At 35.9% G+C, this 26,329-nt stretch overlaps 2 protein-coding genes across 4 annotated transcripts in view; one reads left to right on the top strand and one right to left on the bottom strand.

Annotated features, from left to right (window-relative positions):
• Positions 1 to 12,353, top strand: part of CDC40 (cell division cycle 40) — a 53,944-nt gene extending 41,591 nt beyond the window's left edge. For both annotated transcript variants that reach the window (XM_068551346.1, XM_068551347.1), the window contains exons 10-15: positions 572 to 673; positions 1,696 to 1,811; positions 2,055 to 2,188; positions 6,830 to 6,906; positions 9,299 to 9,443; positions 10,439 to 12,353. In XM_068551346.1, coding sequence (XP_068407447.1) covers positions 572 to 673; positions 1,696 to 1,811; positions 2,055 to 2,188; positions 6,830 to 6,906; positions 9,299 to 9,443; positions 10,439 to 10,616 — 752 coding nt within the window. In that variant the 3' untranslated portion in view covers positions 10,617 to 12,353. The remainder of the gene's footprint in view (positions 1 to 571; positions 674 to 1,695; positions 1,812 to 2,054; positions 2,189 to 6,829; positions 6,907 to 9,298; positions 9,444 to 10,438) is intronic.
• An 8,825-nt stretch (positions 12,354 to 21,178) lies between these two features.
• METTL24 (methyltransferase like 24) overlaps positions 21,179 to 26,329 on the bottom strand; it is a 117,256-nt gene continuing 112,105 nt past the window's right edge. For both annotated transcript variants that reach the window (XM_068551014.1, XM_068551015.1), the window contains exon 5: positions 21,179 to 22,610. In XM_068551014.1, the coding sequence (XP_068407115.1) occupies positions 22,296 to 22,610 (315 nt within the window). In that variant the 3' untranslated portion in view covers positions 21,179 to 22,295. The remainder of the gene's footprint in view (positions 22,611 to 26,329) is intronic.

Below are 26,329 nucleotides of genomic sequence, written 5' to 3'. Positions count from 1 at the left end.
ATATTTGTTTTCAAAAAGGTTTAGTCTCTGAGATTCTGAATCCATTTCTATGAAATTCGGGAATGTGATCACAGAAATAGACAATTATTGAACAAAGGCCACACTTTCATGAACTTTAGGTTTAGATCACTGTTTTCACTTCCAGCTTGGCAAGTAATCTCAGAGTGAACCTTCAAAATGTCACCAGCCATTTCTCTTTCATTGGCAATAATTGGACTATTGTGTTTCCTTAAATTCTTTTGACTGTTTAGTCATCAGCTGTATGTATTACATATTAAGAGAGTGCATGAGAGACTTTTTAAAACAAAGTTACATCTTTTCTCTTGGTTCTTACCTAAATTTTATGCATCAGAATCACCTGAGGAGCTTTTCAAAGGGGGGAAAAAACCACCTATATTCCCAAGCCCACACATAACATATTCTGAGTCAGTAAATGAGCATGTGGGGTTCCAGTGATTTTGACTCACAGCGTGGCTTGAAAAATACTGTTTAGTGCTCTTTCTCTTATGGTGCTTATATTTTAAAAGGACATACTTCACCTCACCTCCATTTCTATTGTCTCTGCCTTTAGGTCACAGTAAAGCTGTTAGGGACATCTGCTTTAATACTGCAGGAACACAGTTCCTCAGTGCAGCTTATGACAGGTATCTTAAGCTCTGGGACACTGAGACAGGTAAGAGCTCACTTATACTAACACCTATTTACCTTATAAATTAGTGTTTTTAAATGAAACAATGTGAATGGTCTTCTGTGGTAAAATGGTACCTTCCCTAACTGCTGATTCTCATATCACTGACTATCAGCTAATATCACAAAATGTTTGTAGAGTTGAAACTCAGCTATATAAGTAGCTCTTTTACTATGAAATTTCTTTTCCACCAAATATTTACAATTTATAAAGCAAATATATTGATAGACAAGGAAATTTAAAAATTTCCGTAGACTATTTAATTGATCTTTTTGTTCCCCTACATAACCTAGCACACTGCATTGCACAACATAGAAGCACAATAAATACCTGATGAGCAGAATTAAATTTAATTGCCCCAATTGGTTAAAATGTAGGTCTAAACTTCCATGGGCAGATTGGTTTTATATATTCACAGACATATTGATTACATCAGCACATTGTGGCTAGTATAATTTTATATAATTAGAGAACCGTCTTTCATCCTACTGAGTTTTAAGGATAAAGGAAATAGGTAATAGTTATTGAACAGTGTTTACCAGGCATTGTACTAAGCGCTTATATTGCAGTATCTTGGTCAATCCTTAAAATATCACTATGAGATTAAATACTATTATTGTTATAGATGAGGAAACTAAGGCTTAAGAGGTAACTTTTCTAGGGTCACACAGCTAGTAATGGTCGAATTGGGTTCAAACCAAGGTCTCTGTAATGCCAAAGCCCATACTCTTTAACCTCTTTGGCAGTGGTCCTCAACTCTAGCTGCATATTGTAATCACCTGGAGAACTTTATCTGCTCTGCAATTGATGATACAGATTTACTTTTGAATATACTATTTTTAATCATTAAAAATCCATGAAAAGGAACAATGTAGTTTACAGTAAAGAACAAGCAGGTTGCCATTCCTCAAAATTTATTAGCAAATGATCTCTAGATCTTAATCCCAGGGTTATCTTTAAATGGTCAAATTTATTTTACCTACTTTAATTTGGGTCTTTGGTTTTAGGACAGTGTATATCAAGATTTACAAACCGAAAAGTACCCTATTGTGTCAAATTTAATCCTGATGAAGATAAGCAAAATCTCTTTGTGGCTGGGATGTCTGATAAAAAGATTGTGCAAGTAAGTCTTCTCACAATATTTTTATTAAGATTCCTGAGCTTTACACTGTATGAGGGGCTAGAATAAGGAATATTAACTTGTTTAATGTTTGCTGCTTCTAGGGAGTGCTGATGCTCTAGTCTTGGAAGCAGTAAATCGATAAAAACACGATATTGGAGATCTTTTTTCCTTCTCCATTTTCCACAGTTATGATCTTTGTTTTCATAAATCTGCTCTTTGCCATTTCTCTTATTTGATATACAGTGGGACATTCGAAGTGGAGAAATTGTACAGGAATATGATCGGCATTTGGGAGCTGTCAACACCATTGTTTTTGTTGATGAGAATAGGAGATTTGTGAGCACATCTGATGATAAGAGCCTAAGAGTTTGGGAATGGTGAGTTTTTATTAGTAGAAAATCTAATTAATATAAAGCAAACAATTTAAAATTTTGTAGTGAAAGACAAAGCCTGATAATATTCAACAATCTGAATATTTTCACAACTGTGATCTCTGGCCTGTCAGTCAAACTGGTTTAACTATTTAGGTATCCAGAATATGAAAATAAAAATTTAAACATGCTACTTTTCATAGTCTTTAGATAATCTATCTAAAGAATATGTATTTTGAGTCCTTTTTCTTGCACTAGTAAAAAAGCTTATATAGTGCCATCTTACATTCTTTATTAGGTATCTTATTCATCTTTGCAAAATGACTGATGAAAAGTAGGGGTCACACACGTATAGACTGTGTTGCTTATGCTAGGGATTGAGCATAACATCCTAGCCTTAGAACCAACCCAAAGAAAATATTTTTTAAATCTCTGAATTTTGTAAATGTCTGCATTTTGATTATTCAGTACTGAAAATTGCCCCATGTCATCACCCTTGTGTCCTGCTGTTCATAGCCCATAATGTTTTACTTGTAGAGTATAATCAGAATATATTGCTTAATTTTGCTTTCCTAGAGAAAAAAACACTTTTCTAAAGTCAAGAAATACTAAAGCTAATTTCACTAAGTATCTATCATAGACCATGTTTTATAGTTGATTTTCAAAGCAATGCATAATAATCTTTTTGTTAGAGTTAATGTTTGGTTGGAACCCAGCTTGTTTTGATAGTCAATTATAAGGCACAACTCAACTGTGGTTACAGCCTTGCGGGGACGAGAAACTATCTTCCTACCCCCAGAAGTTGTTCAGCTGTAGGAAGTGAGAAGCCTTGAACTACAGGCAGTAGTTTCCTCCTGAAACTGAGTCTGTTTGGGGACCTGAGCACGTCCCTAACCATTGTCAGGACAGTTTGGGTAACTGAAGATTTAATGTAATTTAACTACAGTTTCTCCCATCACCAGTATACCCCTCCAAATTACCCCCAATTAATGGAGAGTTGACTTTACTTTATACATAGTCTTAACATCATTCTTAATGTCCATGGCTTGAGACTATCTTATAACTAAGATCTCTCCTACTTCAGAAATGATGTCACATGCAGAGGACGTGATAAGGATATCATTTTATATGAGCCACCTTAGACCATTTGCACAACAAGCTAGATAGTTTAGCATACCTATAGCTGTTTTGTTTTATGTACTTTAACAGTTTGATTATACTTAAACTTTCAGGTGTTTCTATCAGATATTTTCAGCTCCATTTGAAAATGTGAAGTAGTATAAAAGAAATTGGTAAATGTTTGAATGATGCACCAATTACAGGGCTTTTAGAACACTTGTGTATGTTTTCTAAATTAGAGCATTGGTCAGTAAAATATTTTGATTAAATGATCATGTTTCTTTTTTTTCCTTCTCAGAGCTTAAGAAATACTCCTAAGACTCATGATACTGTGTCATTATAAATGATGACATCCTGTAGATTGTAGTTTAATTCTCACTTGCTATTAGAGCCTTCCTAACCAATCCTCACATGAGATTAGGCATCTTCTCTATCATCCCACAGACACCCTTTGCTTCTCACAGCTTTTTAGTTCTTGCTTATTTGTTCTCTTCCCTGACGAGTTCTTTTTTTTTTTTTAAAGTATAGTTGATTTGCATCAACTATATTGTTGCATCCTGATGAGTTCTTAATCATGAGAGAAAGAACTGTGTCAGTCAAACTCTCCATCTGTCTTCAACACCAGCACAGTGCCTGGCATGTGGTATGCACTGAATATCTAAGGAAATCATTGTCATAATTATTAATGATGTTACATTTATTGAGCTCTTTCTGTGTCCCAGGCACACTAGGTATTTTACATGAACTATTTCATTTAATGGGCAAGTAATCTTATGAGATAGGTGTATTTCCTATTCCTGTTTTATAGATAAGGAAACTGAGATAGATTAAGTAATTTGCCCAAGGTTCCACAAGAAACGAAAGAGCCAGAATTCAAACTCAGATGAAACTGATTCCAAAGATTTTTTTGTTTTTTTAAATAAATTTACTTATTTTATTTATTTATTTTTGGCTGCGTTGGGTCTTCGTTGCTGCGCGCAGGCTTTCTCTACTTGCAACGAGCAGGGGCTACCCTTTGTTGTGGTGCACGGCTTCTCATTGTGGTGGCTTCTCTTGTTATGGAGCATGGGCTCTAGGCATGCGGGCTTCAGTAGTTGTGGCATGCAGGCTCAATAGTTGTGGCTCGCAGGCTCTAGAGCGCAGACTCAGTAGTTGTGGCACACGGGCTTAGTTGCTCCGCAGCAAGTGGGATCTTCCCAGACCAGGGCTTGAACCCGTGTCCCCTGCATTGGCAGGTGGATTCTTAACCACTGCACCACCAGGGAAGCCACTCCAAAGATTATTTTTTTTTCTTTTTCTTTTTTTCTCCCCAGTTTTATTGAGGTATAAATAAAATTGTAATGTATTTAAAGTGTACAACATAATGATTTGATATACATATACAGTGTGAAATAATTCATTAATCCTTAATTAACATATCTATCACCTCACATATTTACTTTTTTGTTTGGTGAGAACACTTACGTTCTACTCTCCTAGCAAATTTCAGTTATGCAATACAGTATTATCAACTATAGCCACCATGGTGTATACACTAGAACCTCAGACCTTATTAATCTTACAGATAAAAGTTTGTACCCTTTTACTAGCTTTGCCTAATTCCCTGCCCACCCCTCCACCCAGCCCCTGGCAGCCACCATTCCACTCTCTATTTTTATGAGTTTGACTTTTTTTTTTTAAAGACTGCACAAATAAGTGATACCATGCAGTATTTGTCTGACTTATTTCACTTAGCATAACACCCACCCTCCAGGTTCACCCAAAGGAACCTTGGTTTTCTTAAACAATACTATACAAACTAAGACTATTATACAGTTTTAAAGAAGAATAGGAGATTGTAATTAGATATTGAGCATCCTGTGGTATCCTAATTGCCTAAATTCTAAATTCATGAGATATTATAGGCATGTTTTCTCCCAAAGGCATTTATTTTTCTTAAAATGTTTTTAAAAGAAAATTTTACAGTGGTTGGCACTAATGTCTATCTTTTATCTTTAAAATTTCATAGATATTTGTTAGGTTTTTTTTTGTTTTTTTTTGATGATCTCATTTCCAGACTGAAGATTATTTGTAACATAAGTTACTAGCTTATTATGCTGATTTACAATTTCTAATTAGAATATAGTATTATGTTTATTAAATAGAACTATGCCTACCATTTTTACTAGCAATTATGAAGTTCACAGGTGTTCAGATTCTTTTCATGTTACAGAGCTCACTGTACCAAGAGTCCTTGAAGTAAGGGATCTGTTTAAATTTTAGTAAACCATTGATTGATATGAACCTGACCTATCGTTAACTTAATTTAGAAAATGCTCTTATTTTTAAATTCATGTTATAAAATTATCAGCCATTAATAATGAGAAGGGAAAAGTAGTTGAACCTTTTTAAGATTGAGGCTCTTCTCAATACATTTGGGTCATTCTGAATGTCAGTTCTCACTGGTGCCTTAGAGGTATAAAGGGTTGGAGATTTGATAAATGATACTGTTCTTCAAGTTATACCTGAAAACGTTTTCCTCCAACCAAGACTCTGATAGAGTTTTTTCCAATCATTTGCTGCTTCTTCTGGGTTGATAGATGGTTAGAGAAGATGCTTACTTAAAAGGGAAATTATTATTATTGTTATTGTTGTTCTAATTAATCAAAGTCTTTGAACTTGAACCATGGTTTGAAATTGAAATTGGTGCTTTATAGTCTATATTATTCATCAGATTACATTTCCCACACATTACTCTATAAAAAACAATTCTGATGTCTCATGGTCTCTGAAGGACCAAAATCCTTCAGAATTAGTAAGGAATTTTTTTATCATGGAGAATATTAAAAATGAAAAGAATTTTGGATGGGTCTAGATTTAGGTGACTAGTTTTGGATTTTTGTTGTTTTTGTTTTATCTCTTGTATCACTCACAAGAAAAAAATTTTAATGCTTTTTCTCCTACACTGTACACATTTGGAATACTTTACAAATAAGCTGAAAATAGAAGATGTCCAGGTACCAAGCACTTAATCTACCTTACCCATCTGGATGGGCTCGACCTGCTTGCAGATCCCTGTACATCTTTGCCTACCATCTATCTACTTGCATTGCTGAAAGCTCTTTAGCACTCTCACCTGCTTGCAGAGTAATAAGTTATGGTTGACTGGCAGGTAAAATAAGAATACTTCCCTGTAGGCTTGCCTCAGACATCTTGCTTCTGCCTACCATGGTACATTTTTAGATGAGTTCATTATTAAAGAACTTACAGTAACAGATTTTTTTTTTTAACATGAAGGCCAAAGTTTAAATCAAATAGAGATAGAAAACTAAATCACTGACACTTGTAATTATCATGGAAAGTCATTTGTAAAGTAAAAGCTTTATAATAATCAATAGAATGTCATTTTGTGGTTTTCCTTCCTCCAGGAAGTTTCATGAAGGGTTCATTAAATATATAATTTCAAGAGCATCTCTTTTGTTTCAGAGATTATTCTTCTAAAAGTACTTTTAAAAATTACTATTCTGATATGCTATTTTTAATTTTTAGGGATATCCCTGTGGATTTCAAATATATAGCAGAACCCAGCATGCACTCAATGCCTGCAGTGACTTTGTCCCCAAATGGTAAGTTAGTAGATAGTGTTTTTAAATGAGCTCTGTTTTCAAAAGAGCCTTGGCCATTCCCTCCTAGGGGAAGTCTGTCACGGTGCCATACTTATATGAGGAAATCTTTTCAGTATTATAAATAATCACTGGTTTTCATGTGTGAGTCACCTCACCCATTCTCTTGTTTTTTTAAAAAGGTAAATATAAAAGAAACGATGATTTGCAACTAACATTGCCCGAGCATCTAAAGATTTCCATCTGAGAATCAGGATTTGGTTTTTTTTTATATAATTCTCCTTCCAACAGAATCATGTTCAACAGCTCACTTAGTGATTTACTGTGAGCTCTTTTTCTTTCAGGGAATAGGAAATTTTGTTCTGGTTCCTCATAGAGAACACCTTAGCAATTTACTGTAAAAGATTTTTTCAGGCAAAAATTTAAAAGATAAATCTAATACCGTTTTCTATTTAATAATTCATTGCCTTTTAAGTACAAGTACTACAGATATACTGATGTAATTCTACATGAGGATATTAAAGTGGAGGATCCGATATTTGGGCAGCATTGTGAACTCACATAGCTACTGTGAGTATAGAGCAAGGAAGAGGGGACAAGAAAGAGTTTGCTCTTCTAGTCGGGGCATCTGCCACAGGCAAATCAGTGATCATCTGTCAAATGCCCTATGATTTTTATGAGAAGAGCAACCTCACTGGGTGCTGTTCTGATAATCACTATACTGTATACAGTCACATTTGTCACTGTGCACCTGAATTTCATATAGTGTATCTTTAAACCATCCATTACAAATACTGTGCCCATCTTGAACAAGGCCATTTACCCAGTCAGACTGTGAGCATTGTTAGGGTCATCCCTTAGTTAATCATGTTTACAAATATATAGGATGTAAAGATACTGCAGTTAAGACTCTAATGGCTTTGGTGAATCCTGGGTAGATAAAAACAAGGTGGCCCAAATTGAAAAATGGGCAGAAGACCTAAATAGACATTTATCCAAAGAAGACATACAGATGGCCAGTAGGCACATGAAAAGATGCTCATCATTGCTAATTAGAGAAATGCAAATCAAAATTACAATGAGGTACCACCTCACACCAGTCAGAATGGCTGTCTTTAAAAAGTCTACAAATAATAAATGCTAGAGAGGGTGTGGAGAAAAGGGAACCCTCTTACACTGCTGGTGGGAATGTAAATTGGTGCAGCCACTAAGGAAAACAGTATGGAGGTTCCTCAAAAAACTAAAAATAGAGTTGCCGTATGATTCAGCAATCCCACTCCTGGGCATATACCCAGACAAAACTATAATTCAAAAAGATACATGCACCCTTAGTTCATAGCAGCACTATTTACAATAGCCAAGACATGGAAACAACCTAAATGTCCACTGACAGATGAATGGATAAAGAAGATGTGGTACATATATACAATGGAATACTACTCAGCCATAAAAAAGAATGAAATAATGCCATTTACAGCACAATGGATGGATCTAGAGATTATCATACTAAGTGGAGTAAGTCAGAAAGACAAAGACAAATACCATATGATATCACTTATATGTGGAATCTAAAATACGACACAAATGAACATATCTATGAAACAGAAACAGACTTACACATATAGAGAACAGACTTGTGGTGGCCGGGGGAGGGGGGAGGGGAGGTGGGGGGAGGGGAGGTGGGAGTTTGGGGTGAGCAGATGCAAACTATTATATACAAAATGGATAAACAACAAGGTCCTACTGTATAGCACTGGGAACTATATTCAATATCCTGCGATAAACCAGAATAGAAAAGAATATAAAAAGAATATATATCTGTATAACTGACTCACTTTGCTGTACAACGGAAATTAAACACAACATTGTAAATCAACTATACTTCAATAAAAATTTTTTTAAAAAGTAGTGTGGCCCACAGCAACAGTTACTAGAATTTTTTTAGTCACATCTTTTTTTGTACAGTTTTATTCAATAATCCTAGGTTTTCTCACCTGGAGTTTATCTTTCCTCTTCCCATAATTAACATAAATAAGTCTCTTTCTCTCCATGGTTCTATTGTTTATACTTATTACAAATTAATTTCATTTCATAAAATTTAGCTTTATTAACGCTAAACTCAGAGTTTTTGTATATCCTAATTTAAACAAAAAAGCTTTTATAGGAAAAGTACTAAATGATATAAGATTGTATGAGCAAAATCCATTACTTTATATATAAATACCTCTCACCAGCAACAAATTTGTAACACTTTACAGGTGGTATGGTAAATTAATTTTCCTACTATTATGAAGTATTTGGGAACAAAGTAATATTAATGACTGAACAGACTTAAATAAAGTGTTTTTAAAATTTTCAGTCTTCCTCTAAAATGTCTCATTTATTGAATTTACAGGGAAATGGCTAGCGTGCCAATCAATGGACAACCAAATCTTAATTTTTGGAGCACAGAACAGATTTAGATTAAATAAGAAAAAAATTTTTAAGGGCCATATGGTAGCAGGCTATGCATGTCAGGTAGACTTTTCACCAGACATGAGGTAAGTTTAAACCTTCTCATGTATTCCCATATTCATATATAATGATATAAACTACTGCTGTACAAATAACACTGTACAAATCACTTTTATATATGTAATTGTATGAGAACTGTTCAGATTGTCAAAATGCCAGATAAAAGGCAAGAACAAATTAAGACAGCTGCATTTGGCTTTTAAGTTCTTCAGTCTGTCTCTTTATATTGTTTAGTTCTGTGCCCTTTTACCACATAATGAATCCCTGTCTTTATAGGCTATGTCTTTCTTTCTTTCTGCGTTTCTAAGCAAGGCTGGGAGGACTGTAATCTCTATATTACTGTGATTGAATGAGCACCAGAAGAATTAATCCTGTATTGTAGGGTTGAAGTTAACAGTTTCACTACAGTTTTTCTGTGCTGAAACCTCAAATCCATCTTCTGGTCACACTAGATTTGTGAAGCCTATAGCCTTCCTAAGAGTGAAACTGCATTCATTCCCCTATTGTTAGCTAAAATATATGGGTATCACTAATTTAGAAATCCCTGTAAACTTGTATGTTTAGCCTGGTAATTGGGATTTAGACTCCTACCTCTGAGTGAATCTTGGACATATTCAGAAGCTCTTGGAGCCAAAAATGATTATGCAGGTGGTAGAGTCCACTATAGTTGAATGGGTCTACATGTGTTTGCTGGCTCTGTATGAAATTGGTTCCCTTACACTGTTTCTGACTGTCTAGAGAGTGATTGTGATACCGCATTCACTGTGGCCCCTGGCTCTCCCAATCTTCCAAGTTAAAAATAATTTTTCACTCTTAGATTGGTCACTCAGTGGGGAGGTTTTTTGATAGAAGTTTAAATTATAGACTGCTTTATACTCTACCTTATTATTCTGAGTATTATATAATCACAGTGATTTTTTTTATGTTAAGGTGAAAAAGATAAATTCTTTCTCTGTTCCTCACCCACTTTACCAGTTTAAGGTGTTTGAATAATTTGAATTTATTTTTCTTCTCATTACAGCTATGTGATTTCAGGAGATGGAAATGGAAAATTAAACATCTGGGACTGGAAGACCACAAAACTCTACAGTAGATTCAAAGCTCATGATAAAGTGTGTATAGGTGCAGTGTGGCATCCTCATGAAACATCTAAAGTCATAACTTGTGGTTGGGATGGTCTCATTAAATTGTGGGATTAATGGGATTAATCCTTATACTGTCTAGGATCATTTTTGATCCAATATCATATTTAACTATATTTAATTATTAAATGTGTTGAATGACAACTTGATTTACAGATTATGATTTTCTTACATGGCCTTATGAAGTTGAACCATTGTTTAAAAAGAAAAAAACTTTGTAAATTTGGCTCATATAATTTCATTGGCAACTTCATTTTGTTCTTTATAGATGTTATTTATACAGAGAATGACCATTAACTTTATATTTGACAAGTAGTTATTTTTGGCAGGCAGTTTGGGTTTACCCCCATGACGTACTGAAAGGATCCCTTTAGAGCTAAGAAGGAATCCCTAGTGGATTACCTCGTCAACAAAAAGGGAAGAACAGGGATGGTATAATTTAATGTGAATCTGAAAGAAGGATAAAACCACCCACAATTACTGTTCCCATTATTTTCAGTGGGTCAAGTTCTAATCTTTCGGATTCAGGAGTTCCACTATTTTTTATGACATATGTTGTGTCTGTTTAGTTGTAAGCCAGCAATCTTCTCTGACTGCAGCATTCCTCTAATTATTAAACAAACAGTGTAAAATAAAAATCAGTCCAGAGTTCTTTCGTTGACTTTCTTCTTGATCAGTATAGACAGGATTGTATATAATTAGAGAATTACATTATTTTTGAAGATGTAACTCAAGAGGATGAATCAAGACTTTGAACTGTATTTGTATTTACTGTCCAATAAGGACCTGGCTACACTTTCAGAAATCAGGGTCTCCTAGGTCACTCACCTCTTCACAGTTGTTACTACTGAAATACTCCTCATAGGAGATTGGATGTGAGGACATAGTTCAAAATGTCAACTTGTAATTTCTTTGAACTTGTATGTTTTATCTATAAAATTAATCTGATTTTTCTTATGAATATATTCAATAAAACTTTTTAAGATTAGAAAAATTTTAAACTTCTTTCCAAATCTTTGGGTAAAATTGACACTCCAGGAAGATGGCTAGGTTTCCCAGTTTGAGAAGCAGGGACTGTGATTGGTTAAAAAAATTTTTTTTCAACTTCAGATTGTGAAATCAAGATAGCCTTTTAAATATAGTAACCGAGAGCACTTTAGTTTGACAAGCCATTTCTCCTGTTTTTTTTTACAAATCTATGTTAGATGTTTGAATGTAGTATGAAATATTTCAGTACCATGCTGTAAAAGATTGGTTCATAGCTGCTCAGAGTGCTGACTTGGAGACCAGAATCATGCTGAGTGTTGATATCCTAGGAACATCATTAGCTCTGAGTCCTGGGCCATCAAGAGCAGTTCATGCTCCATACCCTTAGAACTTCCATTTTTAAACATTAAATTTTAAAAGACCTGGTATAGATGACCTGGTGCTACAGCCACATATAAATAAATTTCAAAGAAGAAAATAGAAAAGGAGAATAAAAGTGGTAGAGATGTATTTTTGGACACACAGGCACTCAAAGAAATAAGAATACACTTGCCTAGCTGCCGTCATTTCTATTTCTTTATCTGCTGGGAAGGGTGGCTGCCATTTCCTGGAGAGGAAAAAATTCAGACAGGAGCTTTTCTTTAGTCCCAACCACTGGTTTTAACAAATGTGAATTACTGAAATATGATGGGACAAAAAGAATTAATCATACATTTGAACTATCTTGTTCAGCACCAGTATTGTGTATGTTACAAATCATAATTTCAAAATCTGGGTTTATTTTATTGTGTTTTTAACTGTTTCTAAACTAAGGAACTGTATATAAAGTCTCTTTTTTTTAAAAGATTGTATTTTTAAATAAAGCACTTTTGTAGAAAGTGTTATCAAAATTTTCATTCTTAGTCTCCTTTGAAGTCTTAACTGAGACACCACGTTAAACCATTTGCATATTTTAAATGGGTCATTTTGATTTTCTGGGGAGAAGTGATGCTTTAAAGGTGAGTATAGTATATTAATGGATTTATTCTAAATAAATGACAAAAATACAGGGCAGTGTCCTCAGAGCACATAGATTAAGTTTAACACAGTCCATATTTATTCACTTGGTGCCACTGAGTCATGATTGCCTCCATTTTAGAGTATACAAATGAGTGGGGTTCTTTTCCAGCATAAGAAAGTTTCCAGATTATGTTGTGACTGGAATTAAGTGGTTACCATCTGGCTCCTTTTCCTCACTGCAACCCTTTTGTCACACCCAGGACAGATTTCCTTCCTAAAAGTTAGAATAAAAGTGATGCTTTAGTGAAGGTTTAATGAATATTTCAATAGTGAAGCACAGGCTGGGAATATGTTGTCCTAAATAGGGAGCCAGTTTTAAGATAAGGAACAGGGAGTAGCCTCAAACAGGCACTTCTCTAAGTAGAACAGTATAGAGTGATTTTTGAGGATACATTGTGAGGCTGGTTAATGTCCTTAGCATGTTTATTAATTACCTGGAAGAAAACATGGACAATGAAATAGCAAACACTTGGATGGTAGGTGTAAGAATTGCAACACTAGCAACAATTATAGAGACTCTACTTGAAGAATACTGTTTCTCAGAGTGTAGACTCAGAACCACCTGGAGATGGTATCACTTACTGAGATACAGAATTCAGAAGAAAGTAGTGTTTGAGGAAACCATAGTGAATTCAGGTATGGAGAAGTGAAGTGTGAAGTGCCATCCAGGACAAAATATCCATCAGCAGTATTAACTTTGGGTCTCAAAGTGAGACCTAGGGAACACTGTTGCTATATTTCATCAAAGATGCAGGTTTTTCACATTTTTAACATCTCTGAAATAGGGCTATGTCTTAAAATCAATGACGTGTCGTAGTTTAATTGGCGGCATTCTTTCTTAATGGATCATAAAATAACTGATGAAATACAGTGTAAACAAGGCAATTACTAAGGGACCTAAGAAGGAGAAGAGAAGATCCAGTGGAAAGAAGATTACATCTTAGCAGCTGGTTCAAAATTCATGTTATCAAATATTTATTTGATCAGTGGGTAAATAAAATGAATGAACTAGCAAAAGACTGCAATTTTACAAATACTATACATTCAGTCCCTGGTTCAAAGTCAGCACTTTTAGTAAGTTCCCCAGATGATACGCACATTAAGAATGAGAATTAGGGCTTCCCTAGTGGTGCAGTGGTTGAGAATCCGCCTGCCAATGCAGGGGACACAGGTTCAAGCCCTGGTCCGGGAAGATCCCACATGCCGCAGAGCAACTAAGCCCGTATGCCACAACTACTGAGCCTGCGCTCTAGAGTCCATGCGCCACAACTGCTGAAGCTCGCGCAGCTGGAGCCCATGCTCCGCAGCAAGAGAAGCCACCGCAATGAGAAGGCCGCGCACCGCAATGAAGAGTAGCCCCCGCTCGCCGCAACTAGAGAAAGCCCGCGCGCAGCAACGAAGACCCAATGCAGCCAAAAATAAACAAATTTATTTGAAAAAAAAAATGAGAATTAGTGGAGTCTGAGTTTATCTTAAGTATTTCAGAAACTACACTGTTTAGAGTGCGTAAACTCAGAGAAATTTAGCTAACCAAAAATATATACACGTGTGTGTATGTGTGCATGTATTTATATGCATGTATGTATGTGAATATATGATATACATTTTACATGTTTATATGTACACCTTCCATGTTCAAAGCCACTTTAATAATTGTAGAAACAATTTTCTCAACCTAAACACTGCAATTTTATCTGAAACTTAAAGAAGTCACAACTTGCAGCCAGAGTCCTTAGAGTGGCTTTATTTTTAGTGACAAAGTGATAACTCCTTTGCTTTTACAGCTTCCTATAACTGCAATAACTGTCTTCAGATGATTTTTTAGCTCCCCACATCCTACTCCAACCTTCAGCATTTTTGAGATCTGAGGGACTAACTCAAATCTCAAACATTTTGTATTTAAGTATGTGTTCTAGTATAGCACTAATAGAAATACATGAGGCATATATGTAATTCTTAATTTTCTAATGGCCACATTAAAAAGGGGATATTAATATAAATAATATATGATCCAAAATATTCTTTCAACATTCAATTATTTTTAAAATTAATATTTTATTTTTCTCATACTAAGTCTGAGATCTGCTGTATATTTTACGCTTAACAGCACATCTCAATGCAGACACTAAATTTTCATCAAATATTTTACCTGTTTCACACAAAGTAGATTTACACACCTAAGTTGTTCCAAACAGACCTACTAAAAGAGTTTTCTAATAACTGAATCAAGTATAAGTTTTTAACTTTATTAAAAGTAAATATAGGGACTTCCCTGCTGGTCCAGTGGTTAGGGCTCCGCGCTTCCACTGCTGGGGGCGCAGGTTTGATCCCTGGTCGGGGAACTGAGATCCCACATGCCCCATAGTGAGGCCAAAAAAAAAAAAAAGAAAAAAAAAAAAAAAGTAAATATAATTTAAAATTCATGTCCTCAGTCATACTAGCCACATGCTAGATGCTCAGTAGCAACATGTGGCTGATGGTTACCATAGTGTCCATACAGTTCTAGTACCACTTTTTACAGTGTCTCAAATACCCAGCTTTACTGCTTCATTTTCTGAAAGACATTTTAAGGTTCAAACTACTCATAAAATGTCTTATTTAAGCAATATAAATGTTCATATTTTTCTGTACTACATTTTGGATAGTTTTCTCAGGTTTATCTTCCAGTTCACTTTACAGTCTCTTCAGCTGTGTCTAATCTGCTGTTTAATTCATTAAACTCATTCCAATGACTATTTTTCCTTTGTGGTAGGTCTATTTGTACTTTTTTATATCTACCTGTTCTTCATATGTCTTATTTTTTTATGGTTTCTATATAGTCTTTTATGCCTTTAATCACATCAAATAATTTATATTATACTTTCTACAAGATTGTTATTCTGTTATCTCAAATTCTTGGACTGAAAATCCCAGTGTATAATGTGTCTGTTAACTCTACCTCATGGTGGGCCATTTCCTTGTCAGCTGTAATTTTTTATTAAGAGTTCATCTTACGTGGGTCTTGTTTTTTGGAGGAAATACTTTGTAGTCCAAGTTGAAGAGTCCTTTTGAGTGGTTTTACATTTGCTTCTGCCATGTACCCCTGAGACATCACCCCCTAGAACCAGTTTTATATCTAAAATTTTCAGCTTATGGATTTCTTAACCACGTGATTATAGGTTCAACTCCTTAAACAGGCTGAAGTTTTCAAATTCTCATGAGAAACTTTGATTTTCTCCAGAGCTATAGCAAGGGTAGACTTCCTTGTGCTCGGAGGAAGGGAGGTAGGGGTAGTTTTTAGAACCCTCTTCCATCGAGATTGTAGCCCTCCAAGGGTCCCATTGCTTCAAGTATCTCACTCAGTTCCAATCCTTTCCCCCAACACAACAGGCCTTATCTCTAATGCTCTAGGCCACTGGCCATCACTGGTATACTGAACTAGGACCACTGCAGTGTAGGTTCCTGCTCTACCTCTCTGGTTCTAGGGTCCCCCAGGCTTTTTGTGCCTGAAGATTTTTCTTTCTTGGGCATTCATATATGTACATAAACACATACACATACATACATAGATAAATGCATACATACATATTCACACATATACATACAGAAGGATCACCATAAAGATATATACTTAATCTAGTATCTTTGGATATTGCCACTTTGTTAGGACAGTCTAAAAACACAGAAGTGTAAACAAGTGCAGTCTGAAACATTCTGATTTTTAGAACCTTGTGAGTTTAAGTGTGTTATCTAAAAAGGTACTTTACCTAAGGGCACTTCACTCGATGACTGGAGAGCCATCATAATGGATTCATCTTTTATCTGGGGCTTTTCTTCTGAATAAACATATCATTTGGATTCTCCTGAATTTATCCTAAGACTTTATAGCACACAAATCAAGAAATTACCTAACCACTGTCTAAGCCTTCTCTAATCACAAAATGCTAGAATAATGAGATTTTCAAGCTAGAAGAAACCTTAGAAATCAAATATTCCAACCTAAGATAAGAAAATAGGCCAATAAGGGTGATGAATTGCTTGGTATCACGCAGCTGGTCAGCAGCAGGGTCAGAATCTTTCTCCCTTCATCCTGCTATCCTTTCTCTTCTACATACTGCCACTTAAGTGTGTATTTTTAAAACTGTCAGATTTGTGTTGTAATCTTTGTGGCTTCCAGCTTGCTTTCGCTGAGGTAGTTTAAAAGATTGTATTTATTTCATCTTTTAGTAAAACAGAACCTATAGCTAAAGAGATTCTCAGAGCCTCTTCCATGAGAGTTAGACCTAATGGTAACTGTGCCCGAAAGGACTTTTCTTGGTCAGACTTCAAATATCCTGGAGAACATAATACCCTCTCTCACCTTGTTTTTACTCTTTGAACAACTACCTTAAATTTTTTTGTCCTAGAAAATCAATGTGATTTTAATCATTTCTGTAGAAATACCAACCCCTGTCCTTTACATCATCATACCTTCTTCCTCTCATAAACTGAAAAATATTCTCCATGCTACTGTGAGTTGTGACCAAATACACTGACTCTACAAAGTGTGTTTTCTGGGAATTGGTTAAAAAAAAAAAAAAGGACAATGAGGAATGAGAAAGGAAGATTGAGGTTTTATATCCTAGGGTACCTTCTAACAATACTTGAGCCTTTAATTATTATTGTATTTATTCAATTCAATTATTATATAGCTCTCAAGTCCCCAAGGTCAAGAAAGATCTTCAGGTTAGCATCCTTTAATCAGGAATGAGGACTATTGCAAGTAGTGCAATAAACAACCATGTCAAGAAAAGAACAAATTGTGCCTAAAATTAAATTAACCAAAATGAGAAATATTGGTCCATCTGAATTCCAAAGACATTTTTAATATCAGAAAAAAAGTCAATAACAAATGATGATGAAATAATTTCACTGAAAAATCCTATGTGAAATAGCTTTCTTTATATTCATACTCAACAATACTTATGGAGCACCTTTGACCTAGCAGGCTCCATGGTAGGCACTGGGGATACTGACATGGTCTTTACCCTAATGGAGCTTACAGTCTGCTGGGAAAGCCATTACACAAGCAGACCCATTAAAGTAAAAGGATCGTGAAGCGGGGGAGAATAGAAGAAATGTAAGGAGACATAGCTGGGGGCCTTCAATAAGGGAGTCCCTGAGAAAACGATGTTTTATCTGACACCAATCCTTGAGAAGTAATACTTTCTTGTACAGATAACTAATAACTTATTTTTATTGATACATAATTGTGGTTTCTCAATAATGTTGTGGAACCCACTTGGACTTTTGGTTATTATATATACCCACCTAGGGGCGATGTCAAAATATCCAATGACCGGTAAAGCATGACATAGAGCAGTTAGAATAGAAGCTAAACACGGGGATGGGGCAGGGTCCTGAAGGATGCCTATTGTGCTGTGCATTAATTGCTTGATCTTGGGGCGGTCTGGGGGTCCTGTGGGAGGCAATGCAGTGGAGGAGAACCTCTGGAGGACTGAGGACCACAGTCATTCACCAACTCAGCTCCCTGGTACATACTGATTGCATATCTGTCCTATATATACTGAGTTTCTCTATTACAATAGTCTAGATTAGAATCCAAACTTAGCAGGAAAAAAAAAAACCCTTACTACTTCAGACAATCTTATTGCATAAAACCAATCACTAAGAAAAACTTAAAATATTTTATATGAGAATATGAATTGCTAGTTTTACACAGCAATTAGTTTTAACAAGTGTTGGGAACTAGCATTTCTCCATACAGTGCTAAATATAAAGTGTGACAATATTAAGCTTGTTTGATTTACTTTTCTTAAGGACAGAAATACAATAAAATTAAAGAATTTCTATAATTTCTAAATTTAAGCAGTTTAAGAATATCTCAAATCTTTGGATTACGATTTCATGTGATAAGTAAAGTTCAAATACCTCTTTAAATGTAAGAAAAAGGAACATATTTTAGCATACAATTAAATGCACTGAATTCACAAAGAACCAGCAATTGGCTAGTACAAAAAAGAATTATGTTATTGCTTAAAAGGCAAAATAAATTTATCTCCAAAAGAAGAGAATTATATTACATAATTGAGCTTGTAGGTACCTACCATTGTATAGTCAAGTAGAATAATCTGTTTAAATGAGGCCTTCATTTTTCATCTGGAGAAATATGACGACGAGGCTGGCTCCCTGGTATTAATTCAAGCTTTGCAAAATCCAACATGTAATACTTAGGAAATGCAAAATCTTGTACTGTATTTACTATATACTAAAATCTTATAGTCAAAGCAGAAATGCTTACATGAATAACTGATGAGGACTAAACATTGTAAATTCATGAATTTGCTTTTGTTCTACCCTGATGTAAATACTAGTGGACCTTCAGTCAATTCTAACAGAAGTTTGTTTACCTCTTCCTGGCTCACTTCATTTGAACTATGTCAAATAGTTACAAATATTTATATGATAACCTATTATAACTGTGTCAAATACAATCACTCTAAGAAAAGGGAGAATGGAAAAATTGTTTTTCTTTGACTTTAATCTCAAATTGTGATTTAGCACAACCTTTTGCTAAAAGGTTGACCTCTGAATCTCTTACATCCTCATATGTCTTTCATCCAAAAAGGAACAGTTTTTAAAATCATTTGAAAAGAGCATTATTAAATTTCTACTTTCAGATTCATTTATGAGCACTGCTCTGGTAGGAGTTAATTAAGAGATGTATGTCACAGATATTCACATCTGAGCTCACATATCTGCAGGTCAAAGGCGAGTTTGAAACAAAGGAAACTTACACTACACTTCCAAGTGACTGGGCCTTTCCTAAAATCCAGGAGCAAAGTGCGGCATATTGGGACCAGCGAGGGCCAAGAGTCACTTCCAGGACTTGCAAGATCTTTCCTGGCAACCTGAATATATTGAAAGAGAAGCTGTTGGGACCCCATATTTTTTCAGTAAGCCTCCATTTGGTGGGCACATTTTAATTAAGTAGATTGTTTAAATTAAACCTGCATGCTACAAAAGTGATCCCAACTCTAACAGATTTGCAGGTCTGGTCTTAGTATATTTGTAGGCTTTTCTTCCCATTTACTAATAGGGAGGCAAAAATATGTCCTTACGTTTGTCAAAGGCTATTGAAGCACACGGTGGAGGGGCCCTGCATGGGCTTTGGGATCTGGCAGTCTGAGATATGGATTCCTGCTTCACCATTTGAATAATCTGAATAAGCTATTTAACCTCTCAGAGTTTCCTTACCTGTATAACTGGAAAAATTACACTTCCTTATAGGACTGTTTGGAGCATTAGGAATAATCTATGCACAGTACTGGGCACATAGTAAGCTCTCAATGAGTAGCAGCTCTTGATTTTGTACGTTTGTTTTTTGTATTTTGTTTGTGTTGTTTTTGTGGTGCTCCTGGCACCTAGGGGGAGGGCCCGGGATGCTGCTAAACATCCTACAATGCACAGAATGGCCCTCCCTCCCCCAACAAAGAATTACCCAGCCCAAAATGGAAATAATGCTGAGGTTAAAAAACCCTGGCCCACACAATAAGCATAATAATTCTAGAGGCAGGGAAACCACAGCAACAGTCAGAATATTCATCACAAATTTCAAACTCTCCATGAAGGGAATGAAGGACAGTCTTAGAAAAAATCATAAAATAAGTACAAATAACAATTGAACAGGCTGCCTAGTAGGTGGGTGTGGGTGGGTGTGTTTGTGATTTATTTTGAGTTTGTCTTTATTTTTTTCCTAACAGTACTTCCATTCTTGCTTCAGATATATATAGTGTGATGAAGTCAATGTTCTGCACCACCAATCCGGAATAAATGGTAACCTGTCCTGTACAAAGGGGGCTTTCAGTTATGCCATTAATCTTCAATCCCATGAATTAAAAATCTTGGTATGAGTGTGAATACATCTAAAACCTAGTCATACTAGATACTTAGGATTAGTATACTTCATACCTTGGTGTATAAGAAGGGTTAAAAGTTTTAATGTATAAAAAGATCTGTGTTTACTTTAGTGTATAAAATTTTTATTAAAAAATGAAAGATAATCTGTGATATAATCCAAACAGGACTGAAGTTAACTTTGTTTTGGAGGCTACACCATGCAAACTAACAGTAAAAACCACTTTTGAGTTTGATAAACTTTTTGTACTTTTGAAATACCTAGGGACATTGAAAGCAACTAAACTGTTATTTAAAATCAAACTTATTCAAGCTGGTCCTCTCTCCTCAATGACTTTTATTAGTGTACTATAAGTTTTAATATAAAAAACCTCATTTATATTTTAAAAAATCATCACTACTAATTCAGAAAGTCTTATTCCCTTTTGAACCCAAGTTAGTAAGATGATATAACTCTATTGTATTTTGGTTTCTCACCTGAGGAATGATATTTTCAAACCACTGCAAAAAGCAAAAAGCCAACCCAGGGAATGTCTGGGGTGGAAGGAGGTAAAACAATGGGGAGAAGGAATCGAGGTCTAGTAGTAATCAGTATTTTATGCTCTCCCAAAATTTCTCAAATGAACAGTGTATGTATTCCTGCTCTCTTGGGATATAAAAAATACCAGAAGATGTACTTAATTTATAATAAGGTAATAATTTGATTTATTTTTATACTATTTAATTAATTTATTTGAAATACGATTTTTGAAAATCATTTGTAGGCGTCAATGTCTAATCCTGTAAACAGAAATGATACAGATTGAACTACTGAGAACATGCATTATCTGCTTAATTAAAAAATATATACAAAAAGGATTGGTATTACCAAAACACACTGTATCTGTCCCAGGAAAGAGAGAGACTCTGGCCCTCAGGCCACAGGCTTACAATGAATGCCAACTGGCAGCAAGGAAAAACTTAATCTTGGAGATAATATAAAAAAAAAAAAAAAAGATTTGATACCATAGGCAAGTTGGAGGTTGAGAAATCAGGTTTGAAGACACCCAAGTTCTGCTTTGTGTTTAGTTTCATAGGAACAGAGGGGATTTAAGGCTGAGCATGAAAAGAATCCTGAGTTGAGTAACTTGATACTCCAGTCTTTTTAACTCAGTTACAGAATTTGGTGTGTCTGAGTTCCCAGAAACCAGAATCAGTGGTTCTTATAAAGTCACAGCATGGCCTCAGCAAAAACTGAGGAGGAATAATTGAAATCTACAAGGCTGTAAAGAATGTTATTGACACAGTGAACAAGAAAATCCTCGGAAGAGGTGAGTTAACATCAAATGAAAGGCCCTATTTTAAACAGCAGACTACACATTTAAGGATCTCCTCAACCCAGTAAAAACAGAAACGTGATATAATTTCTTTTTCATGGTGGTAAATTCATGGATTACAGATACATAATTAATTTTAGGGAAAACTGAGATAAGTGTGGGATTATCTTCCAAGCTGAAATGAAGGAGGACAAGCATCCCCACTCTGTCAGAGGCAGACAGGCAAAGAGCCTGGGTTTGGGCAGATGGAGGTTGACTGCTGTGGCACTCCTGTGTCCATCCCCTCAACAAGTGTTAACTGTTCCCCTACCATGTGTGAGATGCCAGGCTACATGTACCACAAAGGCAATAACACAATCCCTGCCTCAAGCAGGTCACAGGCTAGTGAGAGACTAGACAAATAAACCGGAATAACTAGAATCATGGACATGATCCATGCTGCAAATATTTCCTTGAGCTCTTGATGAGCTCCTGCATCCTATTTCCATCTTGTATTCACCCAACTCAGAGTATAACAGCTACTCGCATTGAAAATATCTTTCTTCAAGAATAGCTGAGGTTTAGATAAATCTTTGTAACTGTGAAAAAGCCTGAAATCCTGTAGTTCTAACTCTTTGAGGAGGCTGTACCAGAACCGCACAACACTGCTGTCACTGCCACTGACCTCAAAGCCAGGCCAGTGGAGATGGATCTCAAAGATGAGCTGTCCAATTTGTTCAAGGACATTTTCCAGAATAAGATTTTCCAAAACTTTCCATTCTGCACTTTCCAGATCTGCTTTGAGAACATCAATCTGTAACAAAATGATGAAATGAGATTAGCAGAGTCAATAAACATTGTTAAAAATACCACTGATATCAGGAGCATCACTGTGTAGCTACCTCCCAAGAAAGCAGAATTTTTCAAATTTTAGAGTTAGAAGTCTTTTTCAAATGGTCACTCATGTCATTCATACGACATGAATTTCTAACCTCACGCCACACCAAATGTTAATATACAAATAATGAAATACCAGTCAGAAATCATGATGGACCCTCTTACTCTCTGCCCAGTGGGAATGGATGTCCAAGAAGGAGATGCTGGAGCATGTATATCACAAAGCACCATGCCCACAGCCTCTCCCCAGCAACCTATATGCTGCTCAGAGGAACCCAGCCATGTCCTGGCAGAATGGTGGCCTGCAGGGAGGGACTGACAAAGGGCCACTGCCTACAGGAACCAACTCAAAAACCCTTACCCCCCACCAACTTCATCAGGATTGGAAGCCAAGGAAAGAGTTCTCAGGTATCTGAATTCTGGACTTGAAAAAAAAAATTATTAACATTATTCCATGATTTCTTTAAAAAGTATATACCAGTACAGTGTTCTAAAAAAATTTCTAATAAAACCATTCTCTGTTCATTTAATGAATACAAGTTCACATTCCAGGTGAAATGGAACATAGGAAGAAGAGTAGGATGGGAGAGATTTTGCAATTAATCAAGCTATGAGAAGCAGCTCCTTTCTGCTGACTTTGCACAAAATCCGTTAGAATAGCAGAATACCAAATACTTCCAGAGAGCAATGAAAGCTAATTACTTAAGGAGTGCTTCTTTGCTCCTGGCACTATGCTAAGTGCTTCACCTCGCAATATTCATTTACTCCTCTCAACAATTCTACAAGGGTGTATCCCTATTTAAAGCTGAGAAAACCAGACTCAGAGATTAATCCATCCTCAGTCACACAACTTGAGAGACAGTGGTGAACTCTGAACTGAGTCTGTCTACGTGGCCCATGTTCTTAACCACGACATGATGTTGAATTCCCATAAACCACAAGAGGAAAAATGGTAACTCAGAGTTCCTAAAAGGCTTTGGTTTGGAAAATAAGGTGTTATTGGAGAGGGAGTAAGGGTCAGTGAGTACAAGTATCGTTATCAGCATCGCCATTTTACACTGGAAAGCAGAGCACCTTCCAGCTTAAAGAATCACTTTCCACATACATTATCTCAGCAAAACAGCCCTATAGGTAAGCAAGGATTTGGTAAAAGTGACTTTTCTGCTGCCAAGAAATGGAGGGGGAAGTTAAAGGGGATAATTTGACCACACAGAGGAAGGCTGGCATATTCAGACACAAACTGGAATAATCAACATGCAGGGAATCACTGCAATAGAGCAAAGCCTATAGTTCCAAGAGGTGACAGCAAAACCCTAAACAGCTCTTCAGGAAGCTGCTAACTGAAGTCACCAAAATCCTACCCATGAAAGTGAAGTATCTTTGACTTTTCAGAAGGATGAATAAGAATCAAGGCCAATCCTGCCCCAGCCTCTCCTTTCTCTCGGTGCATGTCTATTTGACAAGCTTCTCATTTGCAGCTGAGACATGAGGCTCTCAGTGAATGGTAAAATTCCTTGCGTCATTTCAGAGTTGACTGGAGGAGATGCATAGAATTCAGATATAATTGATCCAAGAAAATGGTCTTTGCCCGGCATACTGAGACCCTGCAGGAGAGGCTTTCACTCACTTGCCTTGGATAGTACCTCCTGGTCCACCAGGGAAACAGTGATAGTAACAACCCCAAGAATATCAGGAGACCTTAGAAAAGGCTAGATATCCATAAACCAGCTTTTTTGTTGTTGTTGTTGTTCAATGGTTCCAAAATAAAAGGGAAAAGTTTAAAAAAACAAAAACAACTTTCTTTTCTAAAAGGAAGCTAGCAAAGGCAGGTTCCATGTGAACATATACAAGGCTGAAATAATTCTCGTGAATTGGACACAATAGAGTTAATTCACTCTTTTTTTATCTCTGCTGCCCTGGCGCATCCTTGGCTTTGTTTAATCTTCAAAGTTTTTAGCAAAATATTCCTGAATTAGGGTAATTAGGCTGCCAAAAGAAATACTAAATCAAAACTTCACAGAATTTTTTAACTTATACAGAAAATATCCAAAACTCAGAATCAACATTTGTTGTGTCAGTTCACATAGTCAAGAATATCTTAGGTTTCTTACAGGTTTATTTTTTACCATGGCTTTCTGTGAGTTTGGATATATTGAATATGATCAATAAATCAAAGTATTAGAGGGGCAGAGAACTTAATCAGCCTAAAATTGGCCTAAAAATTATATTGGTGAAGTGTAGAGGAATATACTTAACATATTTTTTCAATCATATTTTTAAAATAAGCTATCAATCAGAAGTTATGAGCAACTGGACTAGAGCCCGTGAGCCACAACTACTGAGCCTGCATGCCACAACTAATGAAGGCCGCACACCTAGAGCCCATGCTCCCCAACAAGAGAAGCCAGCGCAGTGAGAAGCCCGCGCACCACCACGAAGACCCAACACAGCCAAAAATAAATAAATAAATAAATAAATTTATAAAAAAGAAGTTATGTGCAACTGGAAAAAAACAAATTAGGCTAAGTCATAGCAAATATATGCTTTCTTTAGAAATTCAATTTTCATTTACAAAATGCTATTCTAGCTAAAGAGCAAAAAGTATTTCAAACATGACCACACTCCCCCGCCCCCTTTTGAATCCAGTGACTGAAAATTCTCCACTTCAATCAGAATTATAAAGGTTGATCTAAATCATGCAGCCCAGGGGTAATAGAGCACTGAGGAAGACATAGCTCTTTCCTATTTTCCAGCCTTAGCGCACAGACAGCCAAATGCGGTGAATAAAACACGGTTTTCTCTTCCAGTGTGCTTTTTCTATTTCTTGCATTTCAGAATGTTCTATTACCACAACTATTTTGCAAGTGTAATTTCTATTATTACTGCATAATGCACCCAATATTATTGTTATTATAAGATGCTAAACATCTCTGAATAAGGTATGCCACTTTTAAGATTCTAATATCAGCTTTCAACAATTATGGCACTAAAAATCATGCAAATTATTATATCGGAATAATCAAGTGCCAATCCTAATACAGTTAGGTTAAATCAGGTTTCTTGAGAAAAACAACTAAATGTTAGCTCTCTGTAAACTCTGGAATAACTGAGGACATATTCTCAAAGGAAGTAGATGAAGCAACCTATTTGGTATAAATTCAGAGGCATTAAAGTAGTCCTCCCATCAAAGTTATCTCCTTTTCTTTGTGCCTGAAATATATAATAAATCACCTTTTACAGAACTTTTTGAGGAAATGAGAATTTTAATTTTAACTGGATTAAGATGTGAGGCCATCTGGCAGCTTCCTCTTCATGGGCACAGTTTATCCTGTGTTCATCCACCCAGAACTGCAGAGATGAGAGGAAAGGAGGGTAAGGTGCACTGGCATGGGTATTAGTTTGCTAGGACTGCAGTAACAAAGTACCACAGATTGTGTGGCTTCAAAAATAGAAATGTGTTGTCTCATATTTCTGGAGGCTAGATGTCCAAAGTCAAGGTGTCCAACACTGTTGGTTCCTCTGAGAGCTATGAAGGATACTCTGTTTCATGCCTCTCTCCTAGCTCCTGGCGTTTTGCTGGCAATCTTTAGCATTCCTTGGTTTCTTCATCTCTCTGATCTATATCTTCACCTTTAC

This window comes from Eschrichtius robustus, chromosome 9, assembly GCF_028021215.1.
Source record: "Eschrichtius robustus isolate mEscRob2 chromosome 9, mEscRob2.pri, whole genome shotgun sequence".
Lineage (NCBI taxonomy): Eukaryota > Metazoa > Chordata > Mammalia > Artiodactyla > Eschrichtiidae > Eschrichtius > Eschrichtius robustus.
This window is presented reverse-complemented; position numbering and strand designations above follow the sequence as displayed.